The sequence below is a fragment of the Plectropomus leopardus genome, chromosome 6 (assembly GCF_026936395.1).
Source record: "Plectropomus leopardus strain MGB_pleo_1.0 chromosome 6, ASM2693639v1, whole genome shotgun sequence".
Taxonomy (NCBI): domain Eukaryota; kingdom Metazoa; phylum Chordata; class Actinopteri; order Perciformes; family Serranidae; genus Plectropomus; species Plectropomus leopardus.
Window position 1 is genome coordinate 33,894,577 of NC_142181.1, and position 22,634 is coordinate 33,917,210.

General features: G+C 38.3%; 1 protein-coding gene and 1 long non-coding RNA gene across 4 annotated transcripts in view; one reads left to right on the forward strand and one right to left on the reverse strand.

The window, feature by feature from the left end:
* Window positions 1-17,085, forward strand: part of LOC148189445 (uncharacterized) — a 156,992-nt gene extending 139,907 nt beyond the window's left edge. Inside the window, exons 7-8 of the long non-coding RNA XR_015776859.1 lie at window positions 1,680-1,848; window positions 14,824-17,085. This is a non-coding gene — a long non-coding RNA (uncharacterized LOC148189445). The remainder of the gene's footprint in view (window positions 1-1,679; window positions 1,849-14,823) is intronic.
* Window positions 1-19,166, reverse strand: part of eml2 (EMAP like 2) — a 48,092-nt gene extending 28,926 nt beyond the window's left edge. Inside the window, exons 1-2 of one of the 3 annotated variants that reach the window (XM_088079315.1) lie at window positions 18,923-19,166; window positions 1,671-1,901 (exon numbers count right to left, since the gene is read on the reverse strand). In XM_088079315.1, coding sequence (XP_087935441.1) covers window positions 1,671-1,901; window positions 18,923-18,995 — 304 coding nt within the window. In that variant the 5' untranslated portion in view covers window positions 18,996-19,166. Of the gene's footprint in view, window positions 1-1,661; window positions 1,902-10,763; window positions 10,901-18,922 lie in introns of those variants that run through there. The other 2 variants (XM_088079314.1, XM_088079316.1) reach the window with 2 other exon arrangements.
* Between the last annotated feature and the right edge of the window lie 3,468 nt (window positions 19,167-22,634).

Consider the following 22,634-nt stretch of genomic DNA (forward strand, 5'->3'; position numbering starts at 1 on the left):
GCAGTTGTCCAGTAACATTCCTGATGTATTCAAATCTGAAAATTCTAATTTTGGTCTAAGTGTGTATGTTTTAGTCTGAAAATGCTATTCCCAACACTCCCTAAAACCATTTTCCCCACGTGATCTGACGTAGGTTTCTGCATGATGTACATGGAGCACACATGTTACTGTGGACGCCACTTTAGTTCAGTCCTGAATGTCACACAACAAACAACTTAAGTGTCAAGTTGACGGTAGACCCTGAGTGCTATGAGGCAAAATAAGTGTTTCTGTCAATGGAGTCTGGTGACTTTAAAGAGGGCAATACAACAGCTTCAGCTCCTCGTTGTAAACATTTAGCTGATGTTAAGGTTAAAGCAGACATTTACAGCTGCTGTTCTTCTTCTTTAAATTAGCTACTATGCTAACAGCTGCTTTTAAAATCTCCGGTGGTGGGTCGCACACATAAACATATATAAATTTAAGTAACATTACAATATACACATTTGATGCGTGTAATACTAGTGGCGTGGTTTTATGCCTTTTAAGGGTTGCGAATTGTCATAACGAGCGGATTTGTTGGTGGAGAAGCATCCGGTTTGTTATTTGTATTCATGAAGCTAACGCTAACGCTAAGGCTAATGCTAGGGCTTGCCGGTAGTTGCAGCTCTAGCTAGGAGCAGACACCCGCACACCCGCTCACATCTGATCATAGTGTTTTGTTCTCTTTTCCCAATTGGCGGTGTGTTAGAAAAATAAATGCTTTTCTGTTTCTTGTTCCAAGGGACTGATGAAGATGTTGAGAAGCTTATTAAGCTTCGTGTTAAGCACAACCAGCTGTTCTCCGGCCGAAGAAATGCGGCTCTGCATGGATGGGATATATTCTAGTGGTGCATATTCATCAATAAAAGAAATTTCAGAATTCATATTTGTCATTCCTGATTGAACATTACATTTGTATTTTTTAGTATGATGGTATTTATAGTTGAATAACCATGGCGCATCTGCTGACGCAACCACGTTCAGGAAATTACCGTGTAGTGTCCGAATTCTCCTCCCGTCGTCGTTCCCTACATCGTGTATATGATGTAGTTCACTACATCATATACACGATGTAGTGGATAGGGAGTGAGTGAATGAGTGGATGATTTCGAACACAGCCATGTTGTCAAAACGTCACAACTGTGCCACCCATGGTCACGTCTTCCTAGCTTTATGTTTCACACAGAGCTCGTCACCATGCTGTTACTACCTCCTGCCCCAGCTCAGAGGTGAGACCACTCTGCCCCCCCTTTTTGCGGTTTGACATTGTAGACAGAACAGTGAGGCAGCATAACAGTGTAATATTCCTGCCTTGAACAGGCAGTGTACTGTAAATGTGGCTTTAGTTTATTGGGGTTTCAGGAGTGATGTGCCTATCCCACTGGTGAGACTGGGGAATATAAAGATGGTATAATCTCATATGGTGTAGTGATGACAAGACAGCAGCTGCAGCAAAGACTCAGGGGACATATTATTTAATGGGTGCTTATATTTTACTGTCCATCACAGTGGAAGACACATGCTTATCTTGAACTATGAGCAAAAAAACAACAGGAATATGATCATAGAAATACCCATGATACATGACGACAAATGAGAAAACTAATTATGTGGGAAAGGCTGCTCTTTTCACCAGTTACCTTTCTTACCCTTGGTAGGTGGTGCTGAAGCTGTGGTGGCCAGAGGTCTCCTCCCTGCAGCATGGACGACTCCAGGTTGCATCCCAAGGCTCTGCTCCTCACAGTAGCCCAGTCTGCGCAGGGCGTCAGCCAAAGCTGCCTTCAACAGCTGGATCTCATCCTCCTGCAGCTGCAGCTTCTGCTCCAGGTGAGACACCCGGTCCTCCATGTCCATGTTACTGCTGGCCGACACCGTGTCATCTGGACAGAGGGAAAGAGCGTTTTAGTTTTGCTTACAATGCAGTTTATTAGAGGTCATGATGACCAGGACAGGAGTCGTCTTTTTCTTGATATTTGGATAAAAACAAGAGCAGCTGCTTTGGAGTGACATGGATATCTGCTGCTTTGTGAATCAGTGGTTTAGTGTTTCCCAGGGGCATGAGAGAATACAAGAAACTTGACTGGTTTTAATAATTTAGACTCCACGTGTGGGTCAGAGAGTTGAAGGAAAACAACACCAGGTACCAGGTCGTGTGGTTGTTTTGTATGGACGCATGGGAGAGTTGCAGTCAGAGAAACAGAGCTTTCAGTACGTCTTTGTACATTAAGATTTAAAGGTGCCCTGTGAAGCTTTCAACCACCTGTTGTGCTCTGCTAAAATGTTTTGATTTCTGCATCACCATTCATTTCAACTGCAGTAATGCAAATGTGAGAGGAAAAGGAAGACTGGTTACAGGTTTCAAAATATGTACTTTTTATGAGGAAGAAAATGCATTCAGCATGTTTGTTTGGCCTTCAGGATACACACACTGCGTTCTGCTAAGAAACACTGATTGTAAGCATAAATATTTACAAAAAAACTCCACAGGATACCAGAAAATATAAAAAATGCTGGACTTTTTTTCTTTGTAACCACAGCAATGGCATGTCTTTACAGAGGGCAATGCCATTCAGTCAGTAGATAACAGCCAAAATTGCTTGATGACATTCGTAGTGTCTAGTGGATGACTCCTACTAAACACCAACAAAGTTAAAATGTCCATTTGTCTAATACTTTGGTTTATGACCAAATAACACAAAACTAATGACTTCCTAACAGCCTCAACTGTGCATTGTGATTAGAGCTAATTGACAAATGTCAGCATTAAGGATGTTTCCAGCAACTCAATTTCCTGATGCTTTCACAACATTCATGGCAGCTCGTGTAGCAACAACTCCTAACTTTAGCATTCGCATAGTGAACACAGGGATATGTGAAGTTAAATCAGTAATAGAGTAAATAACAACAATTAAACAACAAGAGGATGCACTTGTGGAGTTTGGGATGTTCCCCGGTACAAATCCAATGTTTATTGTTGTTTTGCCACTGATTGCACGAATGGAGGAGCAGATACAAGAGGCTTCAGAGCTGTGGATCACAACCATGCAGATCACAATGCTTGGGACAGAAAAACTAGGAGGCTGCCAGCTGCTATTCAGCAGTCAGAGGCAGCTGGCAGCTGACTGACACATTTTATTTTTTTATTGTATTTTTTTAACCATTACTGTCTAATTGACAACGTATTTGTGTAGTAGAGGAGCAGACGCTAAAGCAAATGCCAGGATTGGCTGAAGGAGTCTGTCTGTCAAAGCGAGTAACTCCCACCTACTGAAATCGAGTGTGGCGGCAGAGAATCCAGACTGATACAGAGAGAGAAACAGGATGTTGAGCTCACGTCCTCAGGATGTTCTTACCAGGCTAACTGAAATGTGCGACAATCTGCACTGTGCATTATGAACATTGCACAATATTCTGCAAAACATGACACAATTCAAATTACTGAGTATTTAACATCCAGCCTAATCTACATTCAAAACACACACTTGCGTGGTAACTCTCTCATGCATGAGTGTGTACACAATTTCACACACACTCACACAGACACACAAAGACACACACAGACACACACACACACACACACACACACACACACACACACACACACACACACACACATACATACAAACACTCACACACATACACTCACACACATACACATACACATCCTTGCTTGTCAGAATTTCCTAAGTGCCCAAAAGCAAGAAGACTGGGGTTTGACAGATTATTGGCCTGGCCGATTATTGGGGCCGATATCTGGCATTTTCCGATTATCTGAATCTACATTTTATTTCAATGATGGACGATAAAATTAATTAATTAAGAAGTGCAAAAAAACAGTGTCAGCATGCCCTAAAGAAGACATTATAACGGCACGGGCCCATGTGAGGCTTAATGTCGGCATCTAAGCATTGTCATTGTGAGCATTTTAGCATTTAGCCCAAAAACACTGTGCTAAAGTGCAGCCTCACACAGACGCTGGCATTGCTGCAGACTCCTGTTAAAAAGTATAAACTTGTCAGTCTGAATTGCCAAGTGATCTCAGCCCTCTGACGTGCAGAAGATTTGCCTAAATAACTATATATGAAAGCACATGAGCTGCTGATGATTCCAGCCCCCTCACTTCTCTCCATCCTCTGCCGTCATTCCTCTCATCTTGAACTCTTTCCAGCCCAATATCTCAACTCTTCCTGCATCCTAAAATCTAAAACCGTGTCCCTGCTCTTTCATGAAGTCAACCTCGTATTCATGATCACAAATGCAGATTTTCATTCAAAAATTACAAACAACTTTAAATATTACAAGAACTGAGAAAGAAGTTACCTTCTACTTAAATCTTTCAAATAAGCGCTGGCAATGTGCAATTATTTCTTTAAACATTAAGGCTTGAATCTGTGTTTGCAACTTGTATTTTTGCTAATTCCTTGTTTATTCAAAAGCTTGATCTTTCAGGTATCTGTTTGAAAGATTAGGTGTGTCATAAAAAGATGTAAAAAGAAAGTGTTAATCCCCAATATACTGTTTCAGAGGTCCTTGTATCCACATAGGAAGTACACACTGAATACTCACTACAACTTATGAAAAAAAGTACTGAATCTTGTTAGAAAATATAAGTACTGAACATATCAGCGTCAGCCTTTAAAAACCTGTTTCGGTAAGAAGTTTTTTCGATTGTCCAATAAGATATATGCAGTAAAACCAAGCAGTAAAAGCAAAAAATCAAATATCACTATGATAGAACATCTACAGTAGACAGATTAGTTATATTATAGAAAGAGCCAAAAAAAACTACCTAACACACTAAAATAACTTCAAAATAAAAAAAAGAACTAACTTGGCAGACCCTTAAAGTGAGTATCTACTGTGAACTTCATTATTTTTCATACAGAGGTCACACAAATCATGTCAACACCATTCAGAGATCAGAGCTGCAAAAGTTTAACCCTTTGAAACCTGGATCAACATCAGTTTATTTGTGCATTCAAACACCTTTCACTAGGTATTTGACCCTTTGAAACCTAAGCAAATTGTTTTGATTAGTGTAAAAAATAAATAAATAAAATATTGCAAGAATTTAGTATAAGGTAACAAGAAAACCATGTGAAAATTTGTTTTTCCAAAGAGGGGGAGATTATTAAAAAAAATTCCAAATAATAAATAAAAAGGGAAGAAATGTCCAGAAAATTATATTTAAAATTATCATAATTATATATTTAAAATTTTGTCACATACTTTTTAATTTTTTTTAGATTTATATTACTTTTTTATTCATTTTTTTTCTTTTTTTCCTGTGTAACTTTGTACTACTAAAAGAAGCTGCTAATTTTTGAGCCATATCTTGCTAAGTTGTTCATTGCCTTTTCCCTTTGATTCTGAAAGACATCAAACCAATTTGCCCCTGTTTCAAAGGTTTAAATTATTTAATTTTTTTTTTTTTTTTAATTTGCGGTGAAAGAGGTCTGCAATTGAAAAGGGACTGCACAGGTCACACTGCCTCAGGTAAAGCCAATACAATGCTCCCAGCATGCATCAGTTCAGCGCTGTAAGCTGAGCCTGGGGACACAGAGAGCACTGTTACTGTTACTGTATCACATCCTGCAGTCAAATGAGACGGGCCACAGGAAAATCAAGCTTCAGATTTACATACAGAAGTCAAGCTAAATGGAGATTTGCATGGAAGCAGAAGCAGCAGCATGATGTCACATCATCTCAAGCCTTTGTTATTGTCTCTTCCTAAATGTCTCCAGCTTTCTGCTGATGTATCTGATGTATAGGATCAGACTGGTTTATCCAAATGACATCAGGCTTCTGTTGAAAACGTGTCAATAATTTCTACTTTTTACAGATGAATTTGTTGTTTTTATTTATCAGGGAGCATTTACAGAAAAAAAAAACAAAATCTTATAGAAGGAGAAGAGATGCTTTGCAATTGCTAATTTCAGTCTGCAGTCCCTGGGCAGATAGCCACAAGCACTAACTACAGCCGACCTTACACCAAACAACTTTTCAAGTGATTTCACTGTTGCCAACAAATCTCCAATGTGCAAATAAAGTCATGAGAATTTCACCTCAGTTGGTGCTCACTTCTGTGATCTGGGTCGTTTGGTGTAAGGTGGTCATAAAACTCCTCTTACGTCTGTCTTTTTCTCATCTTAAAATCAAATATATTTGATATTATTTAAATTTTTAGTCTTTGCTCATTCCAATGAAGTTTAATGTTGCAAACATTGTCAGCAGCCAATCAATGTGCTCTATCCAAACAGGAAGCAGCAAACTGGGTAGATAGTAAACATGGAGGGGACTCTGGAGAGATGCAAGAATGGGAAAAGTCTCAGTTCTCTTGGACTGTGGGAGAAAAAAGGAGAAACCGGTGGAGCCATGTAGTGCACAAGAGTCTGTGTTTAATTCAGCGTGCGTCCAATCCACCGACCAGTGCTTACTAAGTAAATATTAATTTTTCAGATTCAGATTCTGAAAACTTCTGTCTGTTGTGACAAAAAATTATCTTAGACGTGGTTCAACATACAGTGCAAAACAAATTAAATATACAGCATGTGTTCTTAAAAAAAAAGACAGAATAAATACCTAATGCAATAATTTTAACAGAACAAAAATCACAGTATATCACGGTTTGCCTCTCATTCCTGCAGTCCCCTCCCACTAAAATAGCCCATCGAACCAACAGAGGCTGGAAAATAGCTGAGGTGACAAAATCCAAAATGTATTGTGTAGAGAAATGTAGTTTCTCTTTCTGGATAGAGTTATGAGTTTTTTGCGGACACATAAGGAATTGTTAATATGTCGTATTTCTTAAGGGGGGTTTGGTGTAATATTTTCCACAAGGAGCTGGATGGGAAATAATCTCAAAATAAATCTTAATGTAGTCTTTAAAATAGTGACCCTGCAAGAGTCTTTGATGAATCATACGATGTGAGACTTCCATGAGAGGGTGTCAGACTTTAGTCTTTCAAAAATCCTCTAAAAGTCTGCTAGTGTGTGTGGTAGGCATAATGCAATTAATACAAGTTCAACAAACAGAAAAACACGCATACACATTTCAGTCATTACACCCGGCACTATGCAGTACATATAAACAATCATTCCTGCTCATATATTAATAATTCAAACATGGCATTATATCCCAGAGTTTCCATTACAGATTAAATGGTGGGTCTCTATTTTTTAAATAGCTGCCAGCTTCTAAAAGCTGTTCATTCATCTTCATTAAACAATGTTTAAATCAGTGACCCATTGGAAAATTAAAACTCAGACATTATATATTAATTATTGAAAGCTAATTCCCATGAAAGGAATTCCCACTCCTATGGATGCTTCATATGAAAAACAATGCAAATAAAGTGATGTCTCACCTTCTGAAGCTTTACATTATACAACTCTCTTCTTACTGTCTAACGTAGCTAGTCTATACTATACTCCATACTCTACTATTCAACAGTGATCGTGTGGGAGAAATTGAGTACTTATTTTTTCTGTCTTTTGATAGAATGCAGATGAGATGAAAATAAAGGCAGTAGGTAAAAATAATGAAAACAAACGGAATGAGTCAGAAGAGAGACTGAAGTAGGAGAGGACAGATTGTGGGTGGGAGGAGACAGAAAGGACTCATAATGAGAAATAAAGAGAGATATGATTCATCTTTAACTAAATACAGCAATCATCTTGTTTATCTAAACTGCCACCGAACTGAACATAGAGGGAAAAAAAAGAATGAGGAGATGCTCAAATAGAAGAACCTGGAAGAGACTGTGTTATATCCAAAGACAGCCTTTAAAATAGTTCAATAGAACAAAACACTTCACTACACACTGAGGTGTGTTTAGGGCTGCACAAGTAATCAAATTATCAAAACTGAAATATGGCCAAGGGCAATTGTAGATGCTGCAATTTTTGATGAAGGTAAAACGTGTCACAACAGACCATTATAAGTGAAACATTGTGGTGCTACACAGTTGGCCTGGCCTACAGTCATATTCCAGATGTTAGGGAATATGCTTTTTTTAGAGACCCCTGCACAAATCATATCTTTATCGCTGTGTTTTTGTTAGTGAAAATGAAATGCAAAAATTGCCATTCCGACTAAATTTTGAACTCATATCGCAATCGCATCTGTCAATATATATGAGCTCTATGTAGCCGTAGTGTTTGCATTTCTTAACTGTATATAGTGAGCCAGTTTCTTCTACTTCTGTTGTGCTTTTTAAGTTACATAGAGATCATTTGAGTGTGTATAAAGTACAACAATTCTCTCTGGACATTCAGAAGCTACACTACAATATGGCGCTATTAGTGGACTGCAGAGTGAACAGTTTTGGACATAGTCCAAAGGCAGTGGTGTAGTGGAAGTCTGCAGGTTAAACAAACATTTTTTTTCTGTCTGTTTACAGTATAACTACCTATCAGGCAAAGCCATTGGAATATTTAGGAGAGTATAACGACTTTGTCCTCATTTACCCATCTACCTGTAGTAAATCCATCTCATCAACTACCATTAAAGCATTGCAGAAAAGTCTGAAGCAATGTGTGACTATACAAGTCAAATACAGGCCCCCAGGAAGTGCACCGGACCAATCGTGCAAGTACAACTTCCGGGTCTGTCATGTGGTACCGCTGGGCCCAAAAAGACATTTTCTCATAGACTTACACTGTAAAAACATGAAATGAAGCAGTTTAACATTGTAAATCAGTGTTTCCCCGACACTGGCTCGTTGCAGACAGCCCACTAGCCCTGCATCTGCTAATGTCTGCTCCCCTTTTTCTGATCCAGTGAGCTGGAGGTTTTAACCTTAAGCCAAATTATCAGCAGAGGTCTCCTCCTTTCCAAAACACACAGGCAGGGTGATTTGAACCATTAAAATCACTGATCAAGCAGTGTCATGTGGGTTTCATGTGCAGTTTCACATATCAGTGTGTCTCGGACATTGTTCTGCTCATTGCGAAGGGGCTGCTAACTACTGAAGCAAAAACACAAATGTCTCCATTTGGAGCCACTGTTTGGTTTGTCTGTTTTGGGTTACCGTAAAAACATGGCGAGCAACAGGTCAGATTCTCAAGCTCCCTATGTCGATAAAAATGGCTCATCTTAGGGAAAACACAACAATTCTTATTTTCAGGTGATTATAAACTAACGAAAACATAATCCTTATGATATACTCCATATCTGCCAGTATGTTCCCCTAAATTGGACCTTTAACATACACTTTGTTGTATGTTAAATATGTTTATTGAGTGTTTTATATGTTACATGAGGGGAAATTTCTGGTGTTTCTGCCTGGTGAAACATAAGATACATAAAACATGACAAAAACATAAAATTTATAGATTGTCATCATTCCTCTCATTCTTTACATTCAACCCTCAAGGCCCACTTTAATATTACACACACTCGTATCGCTCTGCGCACAAAATGCGCTTTTCAAAATCAAGCTTTAAAAAATATTATACATTTATATGGATTTTTACTTTCATTGAGTTATTTTAACAAACATCAGTCCTAATCATAAATATCAAATATCCATTGATTTTCAGAATTTAACCCATTAAATGCCAGGTTTTTGTCACGATGCCACTGTGTTTTTAGATGACAAAAGAACTATTTTCAATGTATGACATGCAACGTAGATTCTTTTTAAATTAACACAGCCTGTGATATGTCAATGACACCCTGAAATAATGCAGTGCATATTTGTGTGCTCTGATGGCTGTGGAATCAAAATATGCAGTTTGAATGGGTTTAATTGGCGCATTATTGCACTTAACAGTATAAATGTAACAGTTTTGTTTACACAGTGTACACTCATTGTAGGAGCTGAGCTGGAAATTACACAATATTTTCAAAATGTATGCCATATGCATGATGACAAGCAAAATTATCAAAAACATGAAGAACGGAAAGTACATAAAATGCACCAAACAGTCCCTAAGGGTTAAATAAATAAATACAATCATATTTACCGAGAGAAGAAGGATGCATAGAAAGCAAGGAGAGAGAGGAGAGAGAGAGAGAGAGAGAGAGAGAGAGAGAACGTGAGTAAACAAGTCTGGAGAGATCAGCAGGGTTCACCTTCATCCCCTCTCCTGTCAGGACACCTGTTTAAAAACACTGCAGAGCCGGCTACTTTTCAGTTTGCCCTTGAATCACTACACACACACACAAACAGACACACACACACACACAAACAATAACAGTGGTTACACTTCACTGATATTCCATTACTCTCCTTATAAACCAGAGGCCACATCTACTTGATATTCAGCAGGCAACACACACACATTTTCTGTTGCGAGCTAACTTCCCTCTCCGTCCCAGCACAGACAGACATCACTGTAAAGTGCTACAGCTGACAGTAGACTGAAACAGACACATGGCTGCTATGAGGAAACAGAGAAATGACCTGAGAGAGGAAGAAGGAGGGTAGACAAGAGAGCAGGAAGGATGGAGAAGAGGAGGAGGCAGACTGGGGGGAAAGATGGATGGAGAGATATGGATGATGAAATTCAGGGGGGGTGGGCTGTGGGCTGTGGGCTGTGTGTGTGTGTGTGTGTGTGTGTGTGTGTGTGTGTGTGTGTGTGTGTGTGTGTGTGTGTGTGTGTGTGTGTGTGTGTGAGAGTGTGAGAGAGAGAGATGGACAATGGGAGGTTGGCACAGGGCAATAAGAAAACTGAAAGCTGCTGAAATATTCATGGTGCAGTGAAGTGATGATGAAGGTGGAGCTCGTCTCGCCTACCTGCCATCTTGCCACGCTAAGTGCCTGGTCACTCCTCCTGTCAATCAACCAGTGTGTCAGTCCACAGCAAACACTCAGTCAGTCAGTCAGGCTGCCACTTGCTCCCACTCTGCTTCCCCTGGAGGCTCTCTGGACTCCTCCCCTCCCCGTCTGTGATCACTGCACAATGCCTCTCTCTTTTACACACACACATTCACAAACTCCCATCTTCTCTTGCTGAACCACTCCCTCCTCCGCCTCCACTTCCTCCTCTCATCCCCTCTTCCTAGACCACTCCCTCTTCCTCCCATCATCCCCTCCCCCCTTTTTCCCTCCTCCTCCTTCCCCATCTTCTCCTCCTTTACTTCCATCCTTCCTCCTCCTCATCTCATCTCATTAGCTATAGGCAGTGAGGACTCAGGCAGAGGGGGTGGAGCCTGGCTCAGGGCCACACACACACACACACACACACACACACACACACACACACACACACACACACACACACGCTGCACCAGAATCAGCATCTGTACAGCCAGGCACCACCAGGAAGAGATGCTGCAGAGCCACACTCAGTATCAATGACACACATAGACACACACTCACACAAACATAAAAGTGACGCAGCACACGTGAGCCACATGCCCCTACTTTGCATTTGCACACAAGTGAAATTCAAAATGCACAGCTCTCATGGCAGTTATTCTTAAAAACAGGCTCTCGTGTGAAAATGTGAAAAATAGTAACACCAATAACGCTGACTTTGATTTTTTCATTCGAGATAAATCTGGTGATATTCTCTATTTTCCTTTTTGTCATCAAATCCCACAGATTGACAGTAAGTATTGTCTGTGCAGCCAAAGCCAGATGTCATTCTGAACTTTCAAATATTGCCACTTGGTCAGTAATTTCAGCATAAGACAATGATGTCAAAAGCCCCCTTTTGTGGTGTATGATACGCCAGCATTATATAGGGCAGGTGTTAGAGAGATGAGGGGGTCCAACAAACCCCGGACTTTCAATCGGGAGCCCATTGTTCACTTCTAGTATGCATATTGACCTAAATTATGATGTTTTTTTTCTAAACCTAACCACATGCTTTTGCTGCTAAAGGAAATAAACATAAATATGAAGTCTTTTAAGTTATGTTTTAACATTATTTTGGAAAAGGCTTTATGCAGGAAACAAGCCAAACCTGTACATTTCCTGTGAAAACAGATGTGCATTTTGAAAGGACACAATGCATTTAACAGGTGTAAATTTACAGGGTGTCACCAAACATCAACAAAAAATGAAGAAGGATACCTAGTGCGTCATATGTAGATGTGAATCGAATTCCTCTGCACCTTAGAGCTCTATTGTTGTCCAAAAGCTACTTAAAAACATCAGTGAGCTGCACTGTTGCACTGGATGATGTTTCTTTATAGAGTTCAGCAAGGATGATGTTTATTTTGTTGCACAACATAGAAGCTAGTGTCGCCCTGGTTCCCTCACCACAAAGCCAATGGGATTATTTTTCGTTGAATTTTGATTATGGCAGAACATGAGCTCTGTGGCAAACAAACTGTATGAAACATACACATTTTGTTTAGCAAGATAATCTTCACAAATAAACACCACCAAGTGTAATGCAATCATCACAAGTAAAAAGCTAACTTAAGTCCCATGACTTAACGTTGCCACCACAGCGAGGCTCTAACGCCGTATTTGGTGTGATGTTCCGTTGTCCTTTTAGCCACTTGTCAACAGCTGTCTCAAGACACATGAAATCTTCAAATTTCACAGTGGGGTATTTACTGATGTATTTAATGTGGTTTTCAGCTTGTGTTAACCACAGACCTTATACCAGGTATCTACCCAAAACACCCTCAAAAAAGGACTCATTTCTGCAGCGCTCTATTTCCATGATGTGTTTTTTTTCTGTCTTCAGTAATTGCCCCAAAAGTTGGCAGATCACAGGTCTGTGCAGCAGTACAGTGTGCTTGGATTGACAGCTCTTGTTGCTGTAACACTACACACACTGCTTCAGTTATTTCATCTCAATCTACAGCTGAAAGAACATACTGTACTCTGCACTGCTGGCACGCACCCAGAACACATCTATACACTGTAAATATGGTCATGATGTCATCATGCACTTTGTTAATGTGTGTATTTTTAGCACACACAGGGATTACAGCAGCATTTTTTAACTATAAAGCAAAGAATCTCTGTTTTTTTGTCCTTCATGTATAGTGACAAATTATTATGTCACAAATGACAGTTGATGCAATTTGGACATGCAGCACATTCAGTATTAATACATTTTGCATAAAAAAGTATACAGCATTCTATTGCTCAGTGCAGCAGCAGGGCGGAGGGAAGCATGTCTCACTGTATTTTACAGGTGTGTCTGATCATGAGTAGCTGTGACATGTCTATGGTTTTCTTGGTCAAGCTAACTTGTAAAATATATAACATTATACAAAATATACCCATTAATTGAATCCATGCTCTACTTTTAATAACCGCAGTGGTGCGGTCAGAGTCAAGCAAATATTCAAATATTTACATGATTTAATTCACAATAATAATTAATAATTACATTCAACTATTCTGCTATTTGGGTATCCTTTAATCATTTAGGCATTTGGATATTCCTTTTTTTTTTTGCAGAGGAGGGATGCATTTCAATGTTTCTGATTGGCTCTAGATAGGGACATTTGTGTTTTTGCATCAGCCACCATAGTTGGAACCCCCCTCTGTGACAAGCTGTGTCAGAAGAACTTTTTTTTCACTTATTTTGGGGTGAAAAGGGTTAGAAATACATCTAAACATCATAATTAATCTATAGTAGTTCGGGACCCTGGTGTTTTGCTCAGGACCCAAAGAAGCACAGTGAGTTGACTGTGAAGTTGTAGTATGTTTAAATACACCACTCTTACCAAACTGAATCAGAAAATGTTTTTTTGTCTTTTCTTTTTTTTAAAGATTGGCCCGTTAAGACAGATTTAATCCTCCTTGCTCAATTTCAGTTGTGGATATGAGCAGTGATGACACAAAAGACCTAAAGACAGCAGGTCTGAGAAGAGTGTAGTTTACTGCTCTGTGTGCACTAACAGTTATTGCTGACTGCCATGTGGGGCTGCTGCTGTGCAACTTCATCCAAGTCATGTAAGTGATTGTGAAAGTATTAATTTAGTGTTTTTGAAAGTAAAAATGTGATTCAATAAGCAATGGTAGACGTTTGATGCAGTCAACTTTTTAAAAATATCAAGTGTGTTGAACATAGCCTTAGGTTTGTTTTATGCTGCCTGGAGTCACAGATGGGTGGAGTTTACCTCAACAGGATAATTTTGAATAACTCTTTGAAACTTGAGCAAATTGGCTTGATTTCTTTCAAAAACACATTACAAAGGCAATGGGCAACTTAAGAAGAAATGGTTATAAAGAAGTTTGGCTAGGGAGTGCTACTGCACATGTGTAAGTTTGAAAAACAGCTGCTCTTTGGATTCAAGGCCAAAAATAACCAAAAGAGGAGGGAGAGGTTAGACTTTCTATTGTCAATAAGTCAAAACCAAAAATATTTCAAGGCACACTGTTTTGCAAAAGTTAAAAACCCTTTAATAAATGGCAAAAAATTGCAAGAAAAAAGTTTAAAAGTCACAAGAAAATGACCTGAAAATAGATATTATTATTATTATTATTATTTTGTTTTTCCCTAGGTTTGGATAATATAACTGCCCCCAGCTAATTTTCAGCTCATTTCCTTGTCACCTTTAAATAATTTGAAATTTTCACAAGATTTCTAGCTAAATTGCTCATTATCTTTTCTCCCATGTTTTAGAAATAAATCAGACTAAATTTCTCAGGTTTCAGAGGTTTAAATGCTCATGAAAGGTGTCTGAACACAGCACAGGAAGAACTGAGGTCCATCCAGGTGTCAAAGGGTTAAACCATGAGGGCTGCCAGTATTAGAGATGCTAAACGTACTCATTATATTGCCCTACGTAGACGTGAAACATCTGTCACCTGAGCACACAAAAACTATAAAACTATAAAAAGAAAGAACACCAACTGTGTTTGTTTAAAATGTGACCAGGTGGCCGAGGAGAGCCGATCTGATGAGCACGCTGCAGACGATCTCTGGTTACACCGAGAGGACAGATGGCAGAGGAAGAGAAGGAAAGACAGTCAGACAGACACAACAAAAAAAGGAAGAAAGAAGTTGGTTGATTGGAGCTCACTTGGCAGATGCTGCACCGCTGAGATCAACAACACATCCAGACTCAGGGTGGCAGACAAGACGTTTCCTTCCCAACACAACACGGCCCACGCTGTTTCGTATTGTTGTCCTCACTGCTCTGTACCTGCGTCTCACCTGCTGCCGCACAGCAGGTGGAATATCACCACCGACCCCTCCTGACTCTACAGTATCTCAGGTTTGGTTCACACTTCACACAGGCCTATTTTCAGCAGCAGTTCCAACACCTATCATGGTAAATGTGTTATATTTTACTTCGCTCTGTTGCTCTTCGTGGTTTTAGTAGTAGAAATAACTTCCATTGTCCTCCAGATCTTTAAATGTTAGGGGCAATTTTTCAGAATTACTTTCCTATAAGTCACAACCCAAAATGCCAAAAAATATCATTGCTGTGTCTGTGTATGGTTGCCGCATGCTGTAATGCAGTCCTCACAGCACAGATAGGACGAGAATCCTGCAGATTCTTGAGCCTTCACAGCATTTAGTAACAGGCTGAAGTGTTTCTGCTACGATGCTGAGTCTCTTTCAGCTCCACAGACTTTGACCTTTGACCTCTAAGAGTGAAAGAAGCCAAAAGACTTTTTTTTTCTTTCCATCTGGGCATCAAAACAATATCAGCAAATGTCAGCAAACACATGCAGGCTTCTTATACTTGTGAGGACCTTTACCTGAGATATGTGACCAATGGCCTTTTCTTAATCGCAGTCATGCGTTAACCCTTAGGGCCCACACTCACACATACTCATGCACACAAAATGTGCTTTTCAAAATCAAGCTTTAAAAACTATTATACATGGGGCGCGTGGTGGCTCAGTGGATAGAGTGGGCGCCCCGTGTATAGAGGCTGTGTCCTCACCGCAGCGGCCACAGGTTTGATTCCGGCCTCGGCCCTGTGCTGCATGTCACCCCTCTCTCTCTCCACTTTCACACTTGTGCTGTCCTATCAATTAAAGGCAACAACGCTCCCCCAGAATTTTAACCCTTTAAATGCATGGGTTTTTTTTTATGATGCCGCTATGTTTTTAGAAGAAAAAAAAAAGAAAATGATTTGTTTTCAATATACTGCATACAAAGTACTTTTTTTATTACAGCTTGAGATATGTCAATGATTGTGAATGTATAATAATGCGATTTATCTATCAGGTGCATGCCAACATTTTAGGATTCTGCACCTGATCTGTGTGACGTTATATGAGAGGCGTTCAGCAAATTATTTTTAAAAAATAGATGTTTAAATTTATAAAAGCCTACTTCAAATGCATTTTTAAGACTTTTAAAAGATTTAGTTAAAATTAAGGTATTTTTAAGTATTTAATCCAATGCCTTTCATTACATTTTAAGGGGCAGAAACCCTGTTAAAGCAGAAATATCATTAAAAAGTTGGAAAAAAGAACTTGTCGGTTCTCCTTCCCCGTTGAAATTATTAACATAAAACAAAAATGTAATTTGGTGATTGCTTGGAGTACGATAGACTTTAACAGCGTTATTTTTAATTTAATAAATGGCCACATGGAGACAGGCAGACAAACGACATCCTGCTCTGGACACTCCCGGGCTCAGCAGCTGCTCCCTCACTGCAGGACCGGCTGTCCGACGCGTCAAGTCGATCATGTGTTAACCTGCAGCTGACTTTATTCACTTTAAGAATTTATTTTGCTTCACTCTCACTTGTATATTTTTCTCATAGTTTAACTTTAATCTCGACCTGTGGGGCTACAGGAGGCTTCGGACCACAAGTCTCACCAAAAGGTATGAGCGACACATCTTGGCAAACACACAACACCACAGCTCTGATCAGACACCCATGAGCCCTCGCTGTCTCTGCACCTGTCGCTCAGGACGGCCGTCTGTGACGTTCAGCAGACTGCAGGGACAGTGTGTCAAACCACAGACACATTGCTCAGATCACAACCTAGTGCATTTAACCCTTTGAAACCTGCATCAACGTCAGTTTTCTTGGACCGTGTTCAGGCGCTTTTCACAAGCATTTTAAGACCTTTGACACCTGAATAAATTGGTTTGATTTGTTTTGAAAACATGGGGAAAAAAAGGCAAGGAGCAACTTGAAAAAAAACTTAATAAAAGATGACAAGAAATAAATAAATTGAAATAGAAGAGAGATTATAACTAGAAAATTAACCAAAAAATGTTCTAAAATATATTTATATATATATATATATATATTAGTTTTTTCAGGTCATTTCCTGTTCCCGTTTGTTTTTTAAATATATTTATTTATTTATTTTACTATTTTGTGAGCTAATTTTCAGAAAATTTTCAGGAAACTTTTACTAATTTCATACTTATTTTGGTGGGCATTCCTTAAAAAGGTGCTCTGTCCCTTTTTCTTATGTTCTTGAAAGAAATCAGACCAATTTGCACAAGTTCCAAAGGGTTATCTGATCATGATATTTTACATCTCTACATAAATCCTCCCTGACTGTGAAAACACAATGCGGAAAAATGGTATCTAATTTGTTTAAAACAGCTGGAGAAACCATGATGGCCTTGTTAGCTGACAGAGATACATTTTAATAACCAGCTATCGTCACCACAGATATGATCTGTCCTGGAAGCAGCAGCTGGCTGTTTGCATTATATTTGTAAAACAGGATGTGATGGATACAGAGACAGAAGACTGGGAGAGGAAGAAGAGCGGCTATGAAAACTGCCAAATGACCATCAGATATCAGTAAATAGACCAAAAGTTGAGACCATCCCTTCAGTTTTGTTACAGGCACAGAGAGTTAAAAATATGGCTTTGACGTCACCAAATCTGTCAGCACGAGTCTGGATGCCTTTATTATTCGGCAAATGTCTGTGAAAACACAACATGTATCCTGCTAAATTATCCTGTAGCTTGACTGTTGCCCTGTTGCTCATATCTGCCTCTGTTTTTTTTTTTTTTTTAGGCCCGTTATCATATCGCACACACTCATACAGCTCTGCACACAAAATGCACACAACTCAAGCTTTAAAAATATCATACATTAATATTATTTTCTACTTTCATCAGGTTCTTTTTTTGAACCAATATCAGTCCTAATCATAAATATCACATATTCATTAAATTTCAGAATTTGAACCCTTTAAATGCCAAGTTTTTGTGATGATGCCACTATGTTTTTTTGAAGAAAAAAAACACCAAAATGATTTGTCTTCAATACACTGCATGCAAAGTAATTTTTTACAAATTATTTTGGCTTAGTAGGAGAGCATACAACTTTAAATTGTTGAATTTTTCATGTATTTTACTAGAGGGTGTGTTTTCTTAAAGTGATTTTGATTAAATATCACTATTTAAAGGTAAGATTTGTTTGTTTTTTTAATCTTGTAGAAGCATTTGTCAAACACGTGTCCAAAACAGTATTTGAAATTTGAAAACACAATAATCATTATGTTTTTATAGTTTTTGACTATGATAAATTGTGTAATTTTGGTGTTGTTGTTTTTTTAAATAGAAAACATGCCTTTTTCTTTAACATAAATATAAAATACAACCATTTCAAGTTGTATTTCCTTCCCCTAATCCAAAATTAAAAACCTAAGTCCCTCCCAGGTGCTTTAAAAATTATTTGATGGGCCTCCCACCATTGTGCACCACACCCTCCCCTCTCATAAATAACAAACAGTCCCTAAAACAGTGACAGAAAGCCAAATAATCAAAAATAAAACATAAAATCTCTATAAAAGGTAGACAACATTTTAAATTAAAACAAGCTGGCATTGCAAATATGTGTAAAATTAAGCTGTAAATTTAATGACAGTCATAAATAATGCATTTAATCAGGCTAATTTGCAGTCAGAAAACAATGGCAGCTGGTAAATATTATTTCTACAATCTCTCCACCTAATATCATTGCTAGAGCATGTTTGGCTGGACTTTGTGCTTTATGGAGATGTATTTGTAGTGTTTTTCTCAGTGTTTGCAGCTCACCGTTGTTGCAGTACTGTAGCAGCAGGTTGGTGCTGTCATACAGGCTCCCGCTAGAAGACATCCTCTCAGTCATCCTCCCCTCTTCTCTGCTTTCTGTCCGGCTCCTCCTCCTCTCTGTCCTCTTTGTCCTCTCTCCCCTCTCCGTCTCTTCTTCACGCCGTCACCCCTTCCTGTCTACCCCACATTCACAAACAGGCGAACAGACGCACACCTTTACCTGCTCCCCCTCTCTCCTCTCCCGCTCCTCCTGACTCACCGCCTGCGTCAAGCTGCAAACCGCCCTATATACTGCACTTCCGCTGGCCGCCTTCAAATTAAAAGTCACACCCACCTGACGATATTTTACCGAGTTTGCTCAAATATTTTCATGTCAAATTTAAATGACTACCCAGCACTTCTATTTCCATTAGCCTGTCCTTTACATTAAGAGTTATATTTTCACATAACATGATTGTTATTCTAATTTTAAAAATGGCCTTCAGTGTTGGCTTTTGCTATATTCACACTTCACCTAGACTGACAATCAGTCCTGCTAAATTTTGAATTTTATATTGATCAATATTAACTTTAAATTGGCTAGATTACTCTTAAATGCCCAATGAAATGGGCATAAATGTATGCTTATGTTTAATGGGCTATATATTAGGGGTTTTTTTTTCATTTCATTCATTCTTATTTCATTGGGGTTAGTGCCATCTCTATCACAGTGTACAAAATGAGAGGAAGAATAAGAGGAAAGCAAGGTAATTATCTTTTGTGAAATCAAGAATATGTTTATTGGCTGTCATTTCTAAACGGCTTTTATTTCGTTTAAATGTACAAATATTTAGATAAAAAAAACATTTTGTATTGTTCTTATATATATATATATATATATATATATATATATATATATATATATATATATATATAAAGCCAATGCTAAAATGAAGATTTGCCAGCTGACATTTATGAGGAATTGTTCTTTATTTGTCAGAGGAGGCATGCTTTCTTTAAAAACCGGTGTTAAAGTAAGTACAAAATACTGCCATTTAAATTGGATGCCACTCCCCCAAGCCAAAATTAAAAATAAAAAAGTCAAGTCCCTCCCCAGTTGTTAAAAAAATATTTGAACAGTCCCTGAGAATTTGAGATATTATGGGACAAAATGTAATTTCCACAAAAGTCATTTCTTTCACTTGATATGCCATAACAACAATGCCAGTGTTTTATTACCAGAATTATTGTGGGCCTATCAATGCATTTCTTGTAAATATGTTTGATTTTTTAATAAAAATTCAACTAAATTTAGACAATTGATATATTTAATAAAAACTTTATATCTGGAAATACATATTAAATATGTATTCATTTTATGTATTTGTATTAAATTCTGCGACAATCCTATGCTTTTATTTTGAAGAGAAAACAGTTTCCCGGTATACAGTCTCGCGGACTTGACTAAACATCCTCTCCTGTTTCTGCCCTGCGTACCGCTGTTACTATAGCAACAGCCTCTCCGCCAGCTCCGGTTCGTGATCACTGTAGGCGCGTGAGGCAGAGACGATATGAGCTGTACAAAATGCAAAACCGGAACTGCTGGAGTCGGATGTAAACAAACGTGTCACGTCCAGCTGAAGCGTCTGAGGAGAGAAATGTGATCCCGGTGACGGACTTCCTGAATTATTCATGGTGAAGCGGTACGCACGTGCTCGTAATTGATCCCAAAGAGTATTTAGGGAAGCGGGAGGTTTATCCCCTAACGGGCCGTCACTTTTATGAAAGTGCTGACAGTCTTTAATGTCTTATTGCCACCCTATTTTTTTTTTATTTCATTTCGGCTGACTGGTTGCCAATCCTAATAAAAAATAATAATGAAAAGATAAGGTCATATTTCACTGCATAAACAACGTATCTCCTACAGGAGGTTCACACAAAAAACAACAACAAAAAACAACTAGTATTGCAAATAAATGTAAACTTAAACTGCAAATTTATTGACATCCGTACAGGCTGTAATCTGGGCCTATTTAGGGACTGTTCTTTATTTATGACAGGAGGGGCTGGCTGGGGGTGGGATTTGGTTTGTTTGTTTGTGTGTAAGTTTTTAGGTTTTGAACCACCCCAAAGCTACAAAAACTAACTGATGGATTTTTGGGGGAAAATGTGTGACCCTCCCTTCACCAGTTCACAAGTTTGTTGTTAAAATTTTAAAACTTACCCTTTTATGTTTGAAAGTTGAATGTTGAAGATGAAATTGTTGAATTAAAAAAAGCTATGGTTTTTCACTCTTTTCATGTCATGGTTGGCTCGTGCAAACATTTATTTTTGGCCAAATTTTAAACAAGACGGTTACTAAAGTCACTACTTTTCATGCAATATCACTATTTTAACTTCAGATTTATTTAACTTATTTTTATATATATTTTTTTTTTCTGATGGAAGTGTTCATCTCACATGATGTTTGCAAGGACCATCGAGTATTTGAAAATCTAATGATAATTTCTGTTTTAACAATTCTGGTTATGATCCATAGTGTAATTTTGGCCATTTTTAAGAAGTAGAATAAATACAAACTATAACCATTTACATGTGTCCCTCCCCAGTAGGTTACTTTTAAAAAAAATATGACAATATGACATGTTTCCACCTCTTTGCATCACCCCCTCCCTTTTCATAAACTATAGAGAAAAAAAACACACACACACACACACACACACACACACACACATAATCTAGCCTATAAAAGGTAGACAATTTTTTGTTTTAAAGTTAGAAAAAAAGCTAGCATTGCAAATGTAAAAATAAACTGTACATGTAATTTAAAAATTGGAAAATCCAACTATAATTTCTGTTTTGCAATTTCTAGCTGGGAATAATGTTTTAATTTTAGCGATGTCTAAAGAATGAAAATTTCTTTAAAAATCTGCAATAAAATAAAAACAAAATCTAAACATTTAAGGTTGCATATCCCTTATTTTAGCCAAGATAAAAATTATAAATCCCTCCCCAAAGCTTAAAAAATTATTTGTCATGCCTCCCACTTGTGCACCACCCTCCCCTCTCATAAATAACGGAAATAATTCAGAATCCGAATAAATTTATATAGTATAATCACGTGACAATTCCATGAGTCCTTGAAGTTATTGCAGACTGCACTTACATTTTTCAATCATATTTTGAAAATATTGAGAGGAAGTGTCTGTGCTGTGTTGTTATGTCGTAACTTGACGGTGTTCCTTGCTGTAGTTCTTCACTGTGACCACTGGAGGGCAGCAAACGCACGGTTCTCATGTAGTTTGACTGAGGTCAGCTGCTGGTCTCTGGCTTGGACTGGACTTCTAATGACGTTCTCTAGTGGACAACATTGAGAGCTACAAGCTGTTTAGACACAAAGAAAGATTAAAACATATTTTCATTTTTTTCCCACTAATTTTATCCCTTTATTTAAATGTACTTATTTTACAGACCAAGTCATCCTTTCGATATATATATATTTTTTTCAATTATTATTTCATGATTCATTTATATCAGTATCAATATCAGAGCCTTTGAATATAGTGTGCAGCTCTACTTGTAATTCCAGCCGATGTCCATCAGAGGGCGACACTACACCAGAAACCGACGACTGCCGAATGGCGCCTTTTAGTGACATCGGCAGCAATTACATACAGAGCTGCAGACAGATTATAACATGTTAACCGTTTATATCTCTAATTTTTATATTTTAAAT